The sequence below is a fragment of the Manis pentadactyla genome, chromosome 3 (genome assembly GCF_030020395.1).
Source record: "Manis pentadactyla isolate mManPen7 chromosome 3, mManPen7.hap1, whole genome shotgun sequence".
NCBI lineage: Eukaryota > Metazoa > Chordata > Mammalia > Pholidota > Manidae > Manis > Manis pentadactyla.
In genome coordinates, this window is record NC_080021.1 from 108,561,103 (window position 1) to 108,580,740 (window position 19,638).

Genomic DNA, 19,638 nt, shown 5'->3' on the forward strand with positions numbered 1-19,638 from the left:
CTAGTTGAAAGTCACTTTAAGGGACACCTAATTCAACTCCTTTTTTGACAGAGTAAAGTCCACAACTTATGGTGGCTATTTAGAGGCAGAAACTGTACTTTAACCCAAATCTCCTTTCAGCTACATTATTTTAATGCTAATTTTATGTGTTTTAATATAAATATCATATATATTTTAACCCTTTTTTATCCCATCACATCTTTTTTGCTAGTTTTTAGAAGCCTTCATAGATCCCTTGTAGTTTGGTGGTGTACCTCTATAGCAGACACTGCTGGATTGGGGATCATTTGCTTGTGTTTAAAAAAGATAAACTGAGTTGTTAATAATTCACTTGAAATTGCCCCAGACTTTCTGGTCTCTTCTTTCCCACCACTCTAGGCTATGCTTTCTCTGCTTATTCGTTGGAAACATATTTTGATACTAAAAATGGTATGCTTAGAGGCAAGACAGTTATATAAAATTCTGTCAAAGGAAGGGTTTTTTTTCAGAATGTCACTTATTTGTGAAAATTGTTTTCATATTAGAAGCTACAGAACATTGCTCACTCTGTTAATTATGGACTGCAAGATGATCTCTGACCCTTGAGAATTCATGCTTCAGTGAATGTTGCTGCATAAAAATGGAGAACGTCTGAAGTTCCGTTGTTGTTTTCTGGGGTATTTATGTCAACCAACAATAGTAGTATCTAATAGCACTTCCTAGTCTCCCAGGCTCATTCTTGGAAAAGTTAAAGGTTTATACCAGGGGTAGATAAAAGTATACTGTATCCAGGTGGATATAGTATACTTCTGCTTCATTTAATAAATGAATCAACATAAACACATATCATCACATCTCAAAATGTCTGGCCATCTAGGCAATCATTGAACTGAATTGTATGAGTCTTGATTTTGCTATTTTTCTGAAAGATCACAATTAAGTGTGTTGTGTTTCCTGGCCATATAGTTTACCAGTCTCCTCAGATCACAAGAGATGATATCCTCTGTGTGAAAAATTGTTACTGGGAAAATGGAAAGTGCTTTATAATGGAAATGCCAGAATCCCATATTTTTCATGTCACAGAATAATCTGAACTCACAATAAATTCTCACACACCCACACATACTCTCAAGTAATCTTATATCCTTTGAGGTCATTTAACCAAACTCTTATGAAGAACTGATAAAATAAATTATGCTTATAAAGAGTCATAGACAAGATATTGCTAGGGGGATAGACCATGCTGGAAATAGGTCAAGTGAGTAAAAATCCTTAGAGAAGTGGTATGCAGAATGAGAGCTGGTGCAAAAATCTAATGTGATCCACAGGAGATAGAGTCATTGATTTTCATTTTTCTGACACTGACAGTAAACTGAGTTGTACTCCGTGTAACTATTCTTAGTATCTGAAGAGGGTATTGTAGTATTTGCTCTATACTAAAGTCTATTTGAAGGTCATACGCAATTGTTCCCGTCATGTTGAAATAATAGAATACTCCTTTATATTCTTTCACAGCCTTTTCAGTTGTGTGTAAATATGTTAGTTTAATTTGATTGTTGGGCAACCCTGTGAAAAAAAGTAAATTTTATCATTCGATTTTTATTAACAGATACTCATATGACCTTATGTATCTGCCCGCACCACATTCCCTATAGGTTGCCTTCTTCTAATGTAATTGGGAAAGGTGGGAATTCGGGGTGGAATCTCTTTCTCATATGTAGTCTGCTCCATGTCTTATGAGGTCCTCAATGCTCCCAGCCCAGACAGGGGCCACCACTCCTTCGCTGGGCAATTCCTGCAGGTCTAGGACTCCTGCCTTCCTCTGTATGATATTCCCTCTTGCAAAAGAGGAATTGTGTGTGCAGGGAAGTTCACACTTCCAATCTACTGAACTGAACTGAACATGTTATTGACCTCATCAGAGAGAGAACTTACTAGAGACTGAGCCCGTGAGAACCCCGTCCGTATCAGATCACCCATCTGCAAGTTTAGTGTCTTAGAACGCACCGCATTTCCTTTCCCCACCTTCTCTACTCACAACTTTGTCAGAGTGCAGCTATGTCTCCAGCCTACCAGCTCTTTTGAGATCCTTGAAAACACATCCTAGAAATATGATAGCACATTATACTAGGATATAACTAAAAGGAAAACATGAGCGACTCCTGAAAGTCTCTGTGGAATTATAGACATTGCCAATATCTAACAGTGCTACTGAATAATTCTGCAGCGTTATCTCCCATACTACATTCTATCAAAATGTTTCTCCATAAAAGAATGTTGTACCTCATACACACAAAACAATGATTTCTGCATAGACAGATGACTTAGTGATACTTCTGTAAAATGCTTATGACAAAATCGTTTTATAAAAATTCAAACTCAAAGTAATCTGTTGCTCAACATTTAGTAGAAATGAATATTTTCATTTCTGTGAATGCTGATTTAATCTACAGTAAAAGTACTGAAAAAGAATGCATTCTAAATCAATTAGGTTATCAAAGCTAATATTTTAAGAAAAGGTTTAATGGAAAATTATGTACTAGCTGTTTCACAGAGCAATTGTAAGTTACTGACCTTGGAGCTCTACATTGAATATGAGTATCTGATTTACAGTATGTTAAAGGAGAATTCTTTATACACTTTTCAAAGTACCTATTATAGAAATTCTATATTAACTGTATATAATATTGTAGTCTTGCTTCTCATGATATATGTTGGTGTTTTGATTACAGGAATCAGCAATTGATACTTTTAAACTTCGTCACATATTTTAATGATTTATGTGAAGAAAAGGAAAAGAAAGTGGTTATATATATAATGTTTATCGTTTAAAAATTCAAATAATACATAGTAAGGGGGGGACCCTCCAAATTCCATTACCTAGAAATAACCAATCAAAATATAGTAAATATCTTTAACACATCTCTTTCTATATAGATAGATAGATAGATAGATAGATAGATAGATTGATAGATAGATGTTAGATAGATAGATAGATAGATAGATAGATGATAGATAGAGGATAATAAGATAGTAGAATAGATATATATACACATATTTAGATGGATGTCATTTTATAAAATTGAGAGTACACTGTGAGTACTACATTTGAGGAAAATAATTTAACTTGTATCTGCTGGCTTTTGACATGTATGCCATCTCTAGACCACTAGTTTCAACTTTGGCCTCAAAGGTTCTCTTCAAATTAAAAATTTGGGTTTACTTCTTTAAACTGTATTTCTATACTTCAGATTTATATATTTCTTACCTACTCTGAAACATAATAATTGACTTGGAATAGTAGTTTTCTATTTCCATGATTGATATCATTTGCACTCTGTTTACTAATATTATTTGCACTCTGTTTACTAAACAGAGTGCTAAATTGTCCTGTAACTAAATTGTCCTGTTCCCCTAACATAATTTACATGGAGTCAGTGCTCACCATGAGAATGTTTGCTGCAGCTTCTGCATTCCTGTGACCATATTTGATCTGCCCCTTGGTTGGTTCAGTTGTATGATTAGATATTACATTTTTAAGAAAGTCTCATTTATGGTATTCTCTCTGTATGTGTATGCACCAGAAGTATGTTTTTTTGCTTTTATATTTAAATTACAACTTGGTTGTGCAAAAATTTCTTGTTACAACTTCCTTCTCTCAGATTGTGTACATATTTTTTCCACTGGATATTATGGAAAAGTAACAGACTAAGATTTTTTTTCTTCCTTGTAGAGGAAAATAACTTAATTTGTCTTTCTGGATGCCTGTAAGACTTTCTTTTAATTTTATTTTTATTGTTTTGTCTTTTTAATTGAGATATAATTGACAATATTACATTAATTTCAAATCTACAACAGTGATTTGACATTTGTATACATTGCAAAATGATCAGTAAGTCTAGTTACCGTCTGCAACCATATAAAGTTAATACAATGCTATTCATGAGACTGTATTTCCCCTACTGTACATTACATCTCAAGACTTATTTATTTTGTAACTGGAACATTATACTTCTTGATCTCCTTTACCCACTAATGCTCCACCAACATGCCTCCCCACTGGCAGTTACCAATCTGTTCTCTGTATCTGTGAGTTTGGTTTTTGTTTTGTTTCATTTGCTTTGTTTTTTTAGATTCCACATATAAATGAAATTATGCTGTATTTTTCTTTCTCTGACTTATTGCACTTAGCATAATTCACTTTAAGTTACTCTCCTGTCACAAATGGCAAGATTTCATTCTTTATTATGGCTGAGTAGTAATTCATTGTGTATATATATATGTGCTACATCATCTTTACTTATTCATCTATTGATGGATACCTAGGTTATCTCCATAGCTTGGCTGTTATACATAATGCTGTGATGAACATAAAGGTGCATACATCTTTTCAAATTAGTGCATTCATTTTCATCAGATAGATGCCCAGTGGTGGAATTGCTGGGTCACATAGTTGTCTTATTTTTAATTTCTTGAGGAATCTACATACTGTTTTCCATACTGTCTGCACCAGTTTACATTCCCACCAATAGTTCAAGAAGGTTCCTTTCTCCATATCCTTGCATATTTTGTTAACAAAATAACATTTGTTATTTCTTGTCCTTTTGTTAATAGCGATTTAAGACTGCTTTTGGTGTCCTGACTAGTAATTTAGTTACGTTTATTCTGCTCTTGTTACTACTAATGAGTTCATCTGTGTCATTTTTTCCTGAGTATTGTCAGCTCACTCATTTTCTGCCTTTCTTAGTTTATCATGTTCTTTTGGTTTCTGATATCAACATGATATTTTTCAATCATAGAGAATTATTTTTAACTAATCATAGATAACTGTTTTTGAGGAATTTAATATACACAAGTAGTCTTTTAAAATAGTTTTACCTTAAATACACTGTATAGTCCTTGTGAAATCATTTGTATAAGAATGCAACATACTTGGTATATATTAGCACCTGGCAAAAACCACTCAAATTATAATATTCCTTTATTAATTACAAAACTATCTTTGAGAGGTAACCAACTGATTCAGTGTTGAATAACTTTACCTTAAAATTTCGAATATATTTTATATATCCATATATTTCAAATGACTAGCACAGTAATGTTCATCCAATATATTATTGATATATACATATTTTTCATCTTAGTGAAATGAATTTAGAGTTTAAATGCTATTACTGAATAAGGCAATGTGAGACATCCATAAAAATTATTCATCATAAAATCAACTAACACCCATGGTAGTAAAGAAGACAACATTTGGGTTAGGACATACGTGGACTGGTTGTCAGAGAATGGTCAGGCGGCAGTGCAACTCTGAGGACTTTTTCTCTGCGTTTTTTTGTATGTCCTCTGTTTCTTTACAGCGGCACATTTGCAGACATGTTTGAGAAGCATGGATTTATAGGATTTATAGTTACCTACTGTGCCATCTACTTTCAGTAACAGTTGGTTTCCTAAATGGGTTGGCAACTAGGCATATCACAGTAGTGTTTTGTTTTATTTTCTGTAGTGTTAGAAATAGTTTGCTTTCTAGCAGAAAATCTTTTGTGCCTGGACTAGCTTTTGACAAATCTTTAAATACTGTTATGCTTATAAAGGACAGGATGTGGTTTGAATAATTGAGTAGTGCTGAAATGTCACATTTTTGAAACATCTATTTTATAGCTTTCCTTAATAACTGAGCCAAGCACCTCTCCCTGGAATTTAACAACTTGTGTCTCTAAATTCTGAGGTAAATAAAAAGTTGTCTTCCTCTTTAAATAAAAGTTGCCATGACAACTTGGCAAGCCTGGGCTATAGAATTCAAACACTAAGCTCTAGTCTTCAGCTGTTCAATATTTTCAAAGATGTGACATTGTTCTGGGAAGTTTTGATTTAAGTAAAACTGAAAGTGTATTTTCACATAACCATATCAGCTGTAATTAGACAAAAATCATGTGTGTTTTTCTCAGATAATCTATTATTTAAGCATAATGATATTCTTATTTATATTAACTTCAAGGCTATTTTTAGATTAATTACAGATAATTAGAGCTGAAGGGAAATACCTGAGTCATTTTAGATATATTGAATGCAGCAATATTGACCTCTATGCTGAAAGTCAGTAATTTTAAAGAGGGTATCTATTTGGTAATTATATAGGAATATAATAACCATAAATATAATATAAATCCCAATATACTGGGAATATAATACCCAATAAAACATTATAGAATCTGTTACATAATTCACCTAAAGATTATGTCTCTGACCTCAATGTTGCTGAACTCTAAAATAATATTAGCGTTAGAGGGAAAAATTAAAATTTTGTATTTAAACTCATTGTTTCCTTCAAAACCATTGAGAATTTAAATGAATCATTATCATTTGTCATTCAGACTTGATTTCTAGCACATTAGATAAGAAGTTTCCATTCCTATTCTGTGATTAACTAGAATACCAGAATTGAATGGGAAATGTTTGTTATCTAGATCTATAAATCTGTATGTAAGGTTGCCTTATTCATTGTTGCTTAAGTGAAGTCTCTTTTGTTTGGACATTAGGGAAACTTGTTTGTTCGTTAGGTTTCTTTTGGTTGACAATGACCCAACTCAAGGTGTTTTAACAATAAAAGAGTTAATGGTTCATCTGAGTGAACAAGCCCAGGAGGAGGTCGCACTTAGATGTACTTGATCAGGGATGTGGCTTTTTCTTTGCATGGATGTGTGGTTCTGTCCTTATCTGTATTTCATCTTCAGGCAGGGTTTCCTCATGGCAACAAAATGATGGCAGTAGTTCTAAGCCTTGCATTTACACATCTCAGCAGTCAGAATACGGGAAGTTATCTCCTCTCTACCTCATCTCCTAGATGTTTCACTCTTTGGCCTTTCTTTGGTTATGTGCTCATGGTGCCACCCAGCCACTTTGGCCAGTGGAATGACATGTGTAGAATGGCTTGTGCCCAGTGTCAAGAAGGGTGCCCACCTCAGAAACTTCCCATGGTGAGGCACCTGTCAGAAGGAAGGAGTTGAATACATGTTGGAGACACGACCACAAGGCTTCTTACTGTCCACAATGCTGAACCCCAGCAATCAGTCATGATGTTCTGGAAGATAGTTCTGGAAAACCACTAAGATATCAAATCTCTTTGGCTTTGTGGAATTTTATTCACTTCTTTTCTTTTTATCTCCTTTTTTTTTCTTTCTCTGCAGAACTTTCTTATGTTTCATCATGGTTATATACATAATGTGTATGTGTATGTAAGATTTTTTTTACCCTTACCATTAAAATTTAATCGCTGTTTTCAAGATTTTCATTTAGGATCATAGTCCTTTGTTTAATCATGGGGCAAAATCTATTTTGAATACTACTTAGAAAATTCCTTTCCTTTATGTAAGTAGTTTCACATATATATGCAGCCTGATGACTTGTGAAAAGGGACATAGGATCCTTGTTTTGACTGGATTTCCAGAATAATTTTTTAAATTTAATTATTAGTTCAATAATAAATGCACTAGAAAAAATTCACATCCCAAACTTTATTATTCAAATCACAGACTCTCTATTCACTAAACATCATTCTTGAATATACCTGAATGTTTTAAAATACATTCTAAAACTAGCAGACTCCTCAAATTGAAAAGCACAATTGCACTTTATGGTCAAAAAAAAAATGAATTTCCATCTGAATTAATCAAGAAGTATGTGATTTTTTTGTCTGGGTGCTCCTCAGCAAAATTGCTACTTAAAACATTTAAATCCCTTCATTGAGTGAGAAACACAAAAAATAAAGGTTTTGTGGCAGGCACCATGGTGATATCAATAATGAGAATTCAAATAAAAGTAGAATTTAAAAACCCAAATTGTAGGGAAAAAATGTATTATCTCCATTCTAAGACCATTAACTGAAAAGAGGCCCAAATAAAATCCTAGTTTTAAGGAGAAGTTTGAATTTGTTGTCCCTCAATAGTAATTATAGCTCAGGTTTGCAGTAAATAGTTTCAAAGGTGGTATTTTTATTTGGGCAGCAATTAGAGAGATCTCTAATATCTCTATGGCAGAAAGACTATTGTAAATAGTGTACATTTCCTTTAAGTTTTGTTTAACAATTTCTTCTAAAGGGGCTTATTAATTTTATATTTTTAAAAATCTGATTCATTACCTTAGGAAGATGATTTCACTTAGCTGTTTTGAAGAATACTAGCATTTCTAATTTCATAGTATCATTCTTTGCTTGTTTTAAGAATTTTATGGATGCTGTTCTTTTTTTTCTTTTTTTTTTTTTGAGGACTTTTTTCTTTTTAATGAAACTGTCTATAACTGTAAATTACTTCAGTTGAATATGTAGTGCTTTAAATGCTTCTTTTTTTCTAATTTTATTGATATAATTGACATATGTATAAGTTTAAGGTGTATGTCATATTGATACACACCTATTGCAAAGTGATTACCACCCTAGCATTAGCTAGCACCTCCATCATATCACATAATAACCATTTCTTTTTTGTGATGAGAATATTTAAAATTTTCTTTCTTAGAAAGTTTCAAATATAATACAGTATTGTTAGCTATAGTTACCATGCTCTACATTAGATGCCAGAACTTATTCATCTTATGACTGGAAGTTCTTACCCTTTAGCCAGTATCTCCCCATTTCCCTCACTCCCAAGCCCCTGGTAACCACCATATTTCTACTCTGTTTGTGAGTTAAGTTCAAAAATTCCAAGTGAGAACATGCAGCACTTGTCTTTCTCTGTCTGACATATTTCACTCAGCATAGCGGCCTCAGGGTCCCTCTGTGCTGTGTCTGTTCTTGATGTGCATTATTTTCTGTTATTCCAGGAGGACACAGATCACAATTACTATATATCTCGGATATATGGGCCATCCGATTCTGCCAGCCGGGATTTGTGGGTGAACATAGACCAAATAGACAAAGTGAAGATTCATGGAATACTGTCCAATACTCATCGGCAAGCTGCAGTAAGTGCTTTCACATTTTGAGTTTCTGTTTTTTCTGCTATGAAAAATGTTCTTGCTTTAATTGGTATATCAACATGGTTTTTTGTGATTACTTTTCACTGTTTTGCTACACAATTGCAGTTTAGATTAAAATTGCATGTGAGATATTATAGAAAATGAAAAAGAATTATTTTGAGAAGGCATGATTAATTTAACTATTAATTAATTAGTTTAATAGATTATTAATTTCCTAGTAAGAGGGTGAGTTGCATATTCAAAGTTGAGATTAATCTTGGATGACTTTCAGTTTTCTTGTAATCTCTGAGTTTAGAGAGCCTTTTTAAAAAATCATATTAATTTGGTATCTTCCATTTTACATGGGTTTATAACTCTGAAAAAGATTTAACTAGAAATATTTATGATTCAGACAACACATGTAGACTGAATTATAGATCTAAGTGAAGAAGTTTGATGTAAAGGAAAATAATTAAATCTAGAAGTCTCCAAACATATTTTAAGCCTCAGTTTATGATCTGTGGTTCCTTATATAAATACAGTAACTGTTCTGACGTGCAGTTTCCCTATCTATACAGTGGGGATGACAGGGTATGTTGGCACAGGCCTCACTTACCTCACGTGGTCATTAATACCCTGTTCTGTCACGTTGAATGCTTGCATAGAGTAGCTTTGCAATCTTACGAGCATCTAAGTATTGCAGATGAGAGAACTAAGCCTCAGTTTAATCAAGTAACCTACCTAAAAGAATCCAGCCAGCAAGTGACGAAACTCAGTGCTTAGGGAGGCAGTGAAGCCCACACTCAAAATGTGTAAGTAAAATTTACCACTCTTCGTTCTCAGTAGTTTGATAACCGCTTTCTGATTTGACATTTTAAGTTATTTAGTTTTGCTGTCATGGGTAATAGCAATGATCTTACCACCACCAATAAAGCCATGTTCAGTGTGACACCAATCAAGTTCAGTTTAGTATAACTTAAAGCAAAAACAAAACTTTAACCCTTCAAGTGTTTCCCATTACTGATATAAAGGTAAAATTATTAGAGTCAATAGCTGAAATCATTTAAAGTGACAATGACTTAATAAATGTAAATTATCGAAAGTTTTCACCAACAATCTTTATTGCATATGGTAGACTTTCTTATTTGAGGAGATGAACTTCTAGCAGGTAAAATGGAAATTAATTATAATTAACCATGATTCATTGAATTTTCAGTATGGAGCACATGTTTTCTGATGCTGAGAAGCAAATAAAGTAGCCACCTCCACCTCCCAAGTTCCATCAACCCTTTTCTTTTCTACATTCAAGCAACTCCAGGCAAGATGATAGATTCATAAATGATTCATTTTGGGGTTTAGAACAGATTTCAAAAGAAGAGAAAATGAAAAATGATCAGATTAGGACTAATCTATCAGAAATTTGTTGCATTTGACAATCTTTTCACTATATTACAGTCTTTCATAGTGTAAGTATACTTTGTAAAAATTGGAAAGTCAGTGCACCCAATTGGAGATTCCATTAAGTGGCCTACTTCTGGTGCTGGCAGAAGTTTAAGTGTTAGCTGATTTCTTCTTGCACACTTATATAGCCACCATCTCTTTCTCCTGTGCTCTTCCAAGGGTGAGGTAATTCCTGTGTCTTGTTTTTCCCTGAAGACTTTTTTCCCTTTGGAATACACTTTGCCTGGGTTTCTTACGACGTCAGTTCACTGATAGTCTCAAGAAAAATTAAGGTGCTATAAATGATCCATTTTTTTCTGAATCTCTTCATTCGGTAGGGACATTGCTGTTTCAACCCCAAAGGTTGGCCTAAACACAAATGGAGACTTGAGCTTCCTCTGGTAACTTACCTGGTACTCCGTACATTGATTTTTAAATATATATAATTGATAGAAACCTTTATTTCAGCTACTTTGCTATTTTCATCACTTTATTTCTTGGTTTCCGTGAGAACTAAAGCCATTATCAAGTATTTCTTAGTCAGAAATTAGTCCTATACCCATTTCCCCTATCACCACCAACAGAACACACTAGTGCACACACACCCTAGCACATGCATCCAGGTACAAACTTCCATTTACAACAATTGAATTGATAATATTGCTTAGTCTCCTTGTTTTTGTTTTGTTTTGGAAAAATTTGCCACTTGGACTCCTTCATTTAGTAAGTATTATATCTTGGAACTTACAAATTTAGTTAACAGAATAATTCATTTTTTTTCCTACAAACAATCTTTGTTAGGTTTGATTATTAAATATTAGTCTGAGATTTCCAAATTGTAAAGAGTGATTCATGTTTTAATATTTTCTCTGTTGCCTCCCTACCTTTCCACCCTGCCTGATTCTCTTCTCTCCATTTCCATTAAGCCTTCCTTTGTTTAGAATCAGATAGCCAGAGATGATGACAGAATTGTAATGTTAAGGATTATGACACAGTTGCTCAATAATATCCACGTACACCCTCCCACAACACACACAGAACACAGGCACCAAACTGCAGCTTATCTTGCCCATGGAATTACTAAGCAGCTTTATGTAGCACAGGGAAAGTGGCAACTGGGAAGCAGTGCATCCACTTTATTCATTAGGTTGTCTGATGTCATAATCATCATAATCCTTGATGCAAAACTCTCTGGTTATTTGGTTGGAAACAGGATCTAAATTTAAGCCCTAAGAGAAGAGGGGAGTTTCTTAAATCTTATCACCAAATGATGTAATTTGTATGCCCAAGGGTACACATTCTGTTAACAAATTAGACTAAAGAAACAAAAGAAAGACCTAGCTAGGGGCAGATCCCCAGGCAGTTGGCTAACTAATGCATCCCTGGGTAAGCAGGAGGTGGAGTGAGAAAGCTGGAAGATTGCATTTCCCCAAACTCGAGGCTTCCATCCCACTTCCTGGCTTCCTCAGAATGGGTCAAAGAAAAATAAACAGGATTTTTTAAAGAAAGATTCCTTCCTGCCTCACTTACAAATGTGGTCCAAATACCACTTGGGGATCTTAGATTCATATTCTAGAAAGCAGAAGAGGGTGGAAATAGGGTAAAACTTCTCTTCTATCCACAATAATATCTTGTAATTTCAGAGCACAGTAAAACTTAGAAAGCATTTAATTCATGTGTTTCATGTGCCAAAACACATTGATTCTTCTCTCCTTTTATAGTGTAAACCATACTCATTCATATAATATACATATTATATCATACAATATATGTATACTGTAATTGATTACATCCTCTTTCAAATCTCCCCATTGTCATTTTTGGTTTCAATAACATTTCTTAAGTCATTATTACACAAAAGCAGATGTTAAAACCTAGTTTTACTTTTGACAAATTAAAAGAAGGAGATATTCCTAGATAAATAAGAATGGATAATTTATTTAATTCCCTACCATACGGCAAACAATGAGCTAAGCACTTTGTATTCAAATACTGGCACTCTTTAGGTTTTTCCGTCCTTTATTCAAAGTCGCACTGATCTAGAAGTTTCTAACTGCACACCTAGGAATCAGTCTGGACTTGTTTCTTTCCCTCAATGTAGATCTTCAAATTTGACAATTTTGACATTTTCTTCTGTACTTCTACATCCGTATTATTTAATTTATTGCAGCGCACAAAGTTTCAGTCAACAACCAGACAAATTAGAATTACATTGCCTTCTGAAACCACAGTTTATGGAATTCTGATTCACAACTTCCAAAGAATTACCATTGTTCTGATAGAAGAAATCCAGGGTTATAGAAGTTATGAAATGTGGCTCCAAAACTCATTTTCTTGGGTTCTGTTCTCTCTGCTTCTCACTTTATAACTTGCAAGAAAGGGAAGAAATGCCTGTCTTGACTACTCTCCAGTGATATTTTGAGAATCAAAATGAAATAGATATGAAAGGACACTGGAAATATCAAATAAAAATGAGATTATAAGGCATTGTAAATCCTAACTCTTTACAAGAACAAAATCATCCCAAATATGTTAATTCCTAAGTACTCTCTGAGTCTCTCTTGATAGATACATACGTACCTACATGTTTATATCTGTATTACAAGATAATACAATTATAAAATTATATAGAAAATATCATTTTTTTTGCTAAGAAGTTGCCAATGTGTTCCTTGCCAAACATAAACACATTCTTAGCCTTAAAAAAAACATATCTTTCTATATGTTGGGAGGAAGATTATTTCTTTATATAAGAAACCCCAGAAAAATGAAGTGCTGCTCGCTCTCTGTCATATTTCAGGTAAGATTTCTGGCAAAATTTGTGTAACTCTGGAGGGAAAGTACTTTCCCAGCCCAGGGCAAATTACCGAAATTTGAAACCAAATCAGTCAAAGGGAGAAATAAAGTGAGAAAAACCCATTTACTGCTTATAAGCAGTCATACACTTCTGCTCGCCTGCGCCTCTCACAACCTGTCTGCAAAAAGGGACCCCACCCAACCTCTCCCCGGTGCAGATAAGCCCTTGTTACCCTAGTTACCCCTTGTATTCGCCAGCTGATATGGAGATGGACCTCTTCTCTTGACCCTTTGAAAACACCTATTGATATGGAAATGCCAGGCGGTAGCCTGGGCAACAGTGTGGCACTTGGCCCCACCCCCTTATCCTCCCCTGACATCTCCTTTACCATCTCCAGGGCTGAAGGCACCTTTCCTTTCTTCCCTTCCCCAATGGCCTCCTGAATCGTAGATTCTCCTGCTGCCTCCTCCCTTGCTGCTAATGTATCTTCCAGGAGCATGACCTGTCTTCTCAATAACTGTCTTCATTCTTAAGGGAATCCCATAGATCATCACACAGCGCTTCCAGCCGATGCGTAATGTGTCTCTCTGCTGCCATAGTCTCCTCGATAACCCTTTCCACTATTTCAAAAAACAGACATCCCACAATCTTGGCTGCTACATGGCCACTCAGGGCCTCTAAGCAGTCTTCTGTCTCATGGAGGGCTAATTCCACAGCTTCTGGTGCCTCCATTCTTCCCCAGCTGTGGGGAAGCCCCCCCACCAGGAAGTACTTTACCCTAGACCAATTCCCCACTAGGGGCTACCCAATTGGAAGCCCCACAGATTGGAAGCTCCCGGGAGAAGCTTCACCATCTACCGCTGCAGCCACTGGGGCCTCCCCACTATCCACTGTGGGGGTGCTGGGTATCTCCCCACCATATCTAGGGGCAGCCCGCCCAATAGTCATACCCAGGAAGACAGATTTTGGGTTCAGAGGTCCTGCCGACTCCCAGGGTAAAATATTTTTCCCAGTCAGGACAAATTACTTTTGAAACTGAAATCTGTCAAAGGGAGAAGTAATGTGAGAGATATGTGTTTATTGCTAACAAGCAGTCGTCCACTTCTGCCGACCTGTGTCTCTTACAACCCTGCTGCAAAAAGGGACCCCACACAAACTCTCTGGTCCAGATGTGCCCTCCCTCCTCCTTGTAATTTCCTATTGGTATCGAGATGTACTTCTTTCACCCCTTGGAAATATCTTTGATATGGAGGTGAACTAACGCCAGGCAAAAGATTCTGGAAATACTTTGATTTTTACCCATACTTGTATGGTGTTGGATGTGGTGATTTTCTTAAATTTCAAAAATTGGACTGTCCGTAGTGGACATCCTTAGACACTGAATATATACAGAAACCTGCATTTAAGAAAATTAAGTTTTCTGGAAATTTTTTATTTTTACCCCCAGGAAAAGAACATCATTTCAACTAGCATTCCATTGGTCCTACATTTACATAATGTTGATATTGGCAGAGCTAAATCTGAATGCCAACTGACTTTTGTCAGTTGTTTTCTTATATTGCACGATTTCATTTTTCCTGTGCCTCAGAAAATCTGTTGATAAGTGCTTATTTTTCTAAATGATTAACTCAAAAGGCAATTTAACCTGCTATCTCTATTAGGCTGTTTTGGTGACCACACAGTTTTGCCTGAGTTTGTTCACAGTGTCTAACAATAAGTTCCTTTTATTTTTATTTTGACTAGTTGAATAAACTTGGCACATTCTGTTATTTGAGCTACTTCATTTCAAGTAAGACCCACAGTTTGTCAACAACTTGGCCTTGCTTGCCTTTGTTCATAGGATTTTCCTCTAGTTTAATAACAGACAGGGATGAGTGGCTGCACATGTCTTTTAACTTAATTTTTATTTAAGTAATTCATTTTACAATTATTATTATGCTTTAATCACCTATCAATTTTGATAATAGTTCTCTTCTGTCCTGACAAAGTATTATTGAGGGTAGTTTATGGAAAATAAAGGCCTATCTTTGTTTCATTCCTCAAAACTAACATGAGATGGGAATAAGAAAGTTGATTCCTCTGCATGCCTGGGAAATGAGTGGGTCCACCTGCCTCAAAGCCAGTAAGTACATGGAAGGATCTATTCCCTTTCCTGTGACCCAGATTCTATCTGGTTCCTTAGACCCATCTCATATAATGAGGTTAGTATACACCTTTTGTTGATACACTTATGTGAATAGATGGATATTACTAATTCTTTAAGCCACCCTTACACCCTTCCTGAGTCTAGAACCCAAATTTTAGACATGGGAGGGGCTCTGGAGATCGTTGAAGGTAGCAGCCTTACAAAACCTATACTGATCAATTTTTATGCAACAACAAGCCTTAGTTTTCAAGAGCGAGAGCATACCTTCTTTTTTAAAAATCATACCTTGAGTTCATCATATTTCAGTTAAATTTCATCTTTTTTCCCCATGTTTCTTTTTTGGACAGACACCATTCTTTCTATAAAATTAGAGTCATAGGAGGTAATCTTATACATTCTCTGTTGCCTGTGATTGCTGTAAGACAATTCTAGTTAGAGAAATATCTCCACAGCTTTTAAAGTCATGAGGGAGGCAAACACTTGAGATTTCTGTGAAACCCTCTTAGAAGAAATAAGTCCATTTACATCTGTCTTTCATCCTAGATTTTCTTCTCCAACCTATTTTTGATCATCTTCTCTGAGATTTCTCCATGAGCCCATAAAGACTCAACAGCAGTTAATTTTATATAATATGAGTGCACAATATATTCTTCTCCTGAAGTTATTAAATGATAAAGCTTTCACATGACTCATTTGCAAGGAAATGTAACACAGGAAAGTTAACAGAATTAAAAATGGAGTGGAGTATAGTGTTCCTGAAGAGTGATTTACCACTGAAAGAAGTAGGCTTAATTCTTGTGAAAAATCTTTAATTACAGAAAATAAAAGTTAGTATTTTAGTGTCTTTTAAAAATATTTTTATACCTATTTTCAATATCTTTATTTTTCTGTTTTCTTACCAAATTATAGCCTATCACTTAGGTGCTGTATGATTACCCTAGAAAAATAGTCAAGATCTCACATGGTGTATTTATAAATGGTCTTCCCTTCAGAACTTAGGCAGTGCCTGGAACTACAGCCCCAGAAAGTGGGTATCTCTTTCTTTCTTTACTATAGGTGCTCTGTTAAAATGCCAGTGAGAGTAAAAGTGAAATGCCTTAGTCCCTCTTAGTTTATGATAAATTGCCAGAAATTTCTTATCATGCAGGAGCTGTCTGAGAAGCAATGCCAAATAAGTGAAGGTTCACTCCTGATAAATAGGTCAACATAAAGCTCCTGTGTCCTGATCACCTGCAGGGTTAAGTGTAGATATAGGTAGGGCATCGTAAGGGAACAGCTCTGGGAAGCTGTGTTAAGAGGCATTGATTTACATAGCTTTCGAAAAATCCAGAAATAGGTAAATGCAGCAAAATGTTAAAAATTAGTGAATCTGCATCAACAATATACGGTGCTCTTTGTATTATTTTTGTAGCTTTAATTTGAAGTTATTTCCAAATACAAAATTAAAAGAAGTTAGCAGAGGGGGATGAAGAATTAAAAATGAACTTGGCCTAAATTTCAATTTCAACCTGTAATCAAGTTTTGAATATTGAGTCACTCTTCGAATGAACTTTGCCTGCATTGAATTCCAAATCTTAACATGTCAGTTGAAGGGTAGCTTGATATAGTGTTTAAACATATGAATGTAGAAACAGCTGCCGGGATTTGAGTTCCCACTTTGCCAGCTACTAGCTAGGTGATTTGAGCATGTTATTTACTCTCTGTTAATCACTTTTTTCATGTGTGAAATGGGAATGATAAGAGTACCTAAATTTGGCATTAGGATAAATGACTTAACATTGATTGGTACAGTGCTTAGCCCAGTAGCTGGCAGTGTTACGGATGTCTATTACATTGACACTAACAGTCATCATGCAAACCTTTGACTTTAAAACAGTTATTTTCCACTGGTGGGAAAGGAGGAAAGATTGTAATCAACCAAATCAAGGGAGGGCCTTTTCAAACTGCAGAGGATAAACTCACAGGTATGTTTCCTCCCTGCCCTGTTTGAGGCTCACTGGTTAAGGAAGTAACAAAATAGCATTGCCCTCAGGTGTACTGGAGCTACAAAGAAGTTTTGCAAATCATTGCTTTAAAGGTGCTTGGCTAGCATGTACCTTTATGCTTCAGTTCCTGAAATGGAGAATTTCAAGCCAGTGCCAAGTGCTACCAAGTGAAGAGAGGTGATGTGATCTAGAATCAAGTCTATTTATCCTTTTAACCCATTTCATGCTTGCGAAAGTTTCCTTAAAGCAATGGTTTTAGAGTTTCAAAGAACACTTGTATGACAAAGCCAGGCTGCCCAAAGTGGGTTTCCTGGGGCAGAATCAGCAGCCCTGACAGCTTTTTATAAATGCAGCATTTCAGCCACTTCAATCCAAAACCTCCTGAATTGGAATTTGTAGTTTGACAAGAACCCTAAGAGATTATGTGCACCACCAGCTTTAGAAGCCTGGCCGGGCGGAATTCACTGCCTTGCTTCTAAAAAGGTGTGAAAATGCAGAAGTGGCTTCTCCTGGCTCTCACCTTCCCCTTGCCTACCCTCCAAGGACTCCTTTACAAAATCCCATTATATTTTCTCTGTGCCCTTGAACAGTCTGTCGCTCAGCATCCTGCCTGAATGATAAATATTCACATAACTGATTTGAATAATTCTCAAAACATGCAAGTATAGGCAAGCTACTGTACTCCAAGTGTTTGCTGGGAACTGAATCTCAAGTTCATATGAGCAAACATCAGATAACTATAAAATGTTTATGTTTTGTTTTCTAATTTATGACTAGTCCCATGCAGAGTGTCATTAATATGCATGGTTAATTAAGTTCTCAGTTCCATTATGAGAAAAGTGCTGAAGCAGTTAGGATTTCTAACTCAGAAAATCAATTCAAAATTGATGGGTTTTATTTCTAAAAGGAGTAGCCAGTCCCTTGTCCGTATACTTACATATTGATTCACCACTTTCCATGAACATTTTGATCTTTTAATTAGGTTTCCAGTGTTTCCATCATTGGATTAATGATCCATGTCCTGTCCACTCCTCCCAGGGTGTGAGAGTCAGGTAAAACTCCATTAAAAAAAAAAATTCCTACATGGTAAAAGCATTATGAATTATGCTGTTCTGTGCAACTATTTTATTTCCAGAATATTCTCAGCTCATTTATGGCCTAGAAGCAGGATCTTGCTTTAGGGTGTGTTAAATGAAGTTTGCATTGCTGCTGTACACAGTATGTGCCTCTCTGTAGTCCAGTTTCTCACTTTAGTGTTGCTTCAGCTTAAGTTGGAAATCTGTCAACTTTAAGTTTTCTATCTATATGTACATACACACATATGCATATACTCATATTTTTATCACTCAGTTTATATTACTTTTAAAAGTGAATTGATTTCAGTTAAATAGGGATATAAACCAGTGAAAAGCAATTACCAATGGAATTATAGCAAAGAAAATAAATGTTCTATAAGTTTAGAAAATAGGCCCCTTGATCTATCTTTGGAGGGTAAGACATGGAAGCACCTGAACCCAAGAAATGCAATGAAGGTAGTTCAGGTTGTGCCCACCCTCAGGTAGTAAGGGACCTGCCGTGTTGCTCTTATGCCTCAGTGGTGTGTGGCTCACTATGCTCTGCCTAGCATTGCATGCTGTTAGTCTGACCCTGTGATTCTGTACATTTCATCTGAGAAGACTACTCTGTACCTTCTTCAGATTTTTCTCTTTTTTGTGACTTTGGCTTTATGCATCTGGGAGCATTTTAACTGTGTTTCACTGTGATCACATTTTAAAGAAAACTGTTAGTCTACTAAGAACAAAAACATGAATGATTGACAATATTAAGGGTTCCAGGTAGAAAACATAGTTATGGAAGGTCTGATGACAGGTAGGAAAAGAATCAACTGATACAAAAAGAAGGAGACAGTAGTCAAGACTCACTTGGAGTCTTATAAGTGGATTGAAATCTTGGCTCTATACTTCTAGTGGTTTGAACTCATTACTTGTCCTTGTCCTTTTCTTGTAAAGTTTTTTTTCTTTTAGTAATTTCAGACATACTAAAAAAAAAAAAAACTTTCAAGAATTACTGAAAGGGTTCCCATTTGCCTTTCACCAAGCTTTCCCACATGTTAAACCTTTGTACTCATGATACAATTATCCATACCAAGGAAGTAACATTGGTTCTAATCTATAGGCCTTACTCATATTTTGTCCATTGTCCCCAGACCATTCTTTTTTTCTACCTAGAATCCAATTCTGACTCACATTGCATTTATGTGTTCAGTGCTCCTCCGGTCTATGACAGGTCCTCAATCTTTCTTTGTCTTTCATGAACTTGACAGTTTTGAAGAGTAT

General features: G+C 35.4%; 1 protein-coding gene across 3 annotated transcripts in view; it reads left to right on the top strand.

The window, feature by feature from the left end:
- PLXDC2 (plexin domain containing 2) overlaps positions 1 to 19,638 on the top strand; it is a 437,738-nt gene that overhangs the window by 221,216 nt on the left and 196,884 nt on the right. For all 3 annotated transcript variants that reach the window (XM_036880911.2, XM_057498266.1, XM_036880912.2), the window contains exon 3: positions 8,800 to 8,940. In XM_036880911.2, coding sequence (XP_036736806.2) covers positions 8,800 to 8,940 — 141 coding nt within the window. The remainder of the gene's footprint in view (positions 1 to 8,799; positions 8,941 to 19,638) is intronic.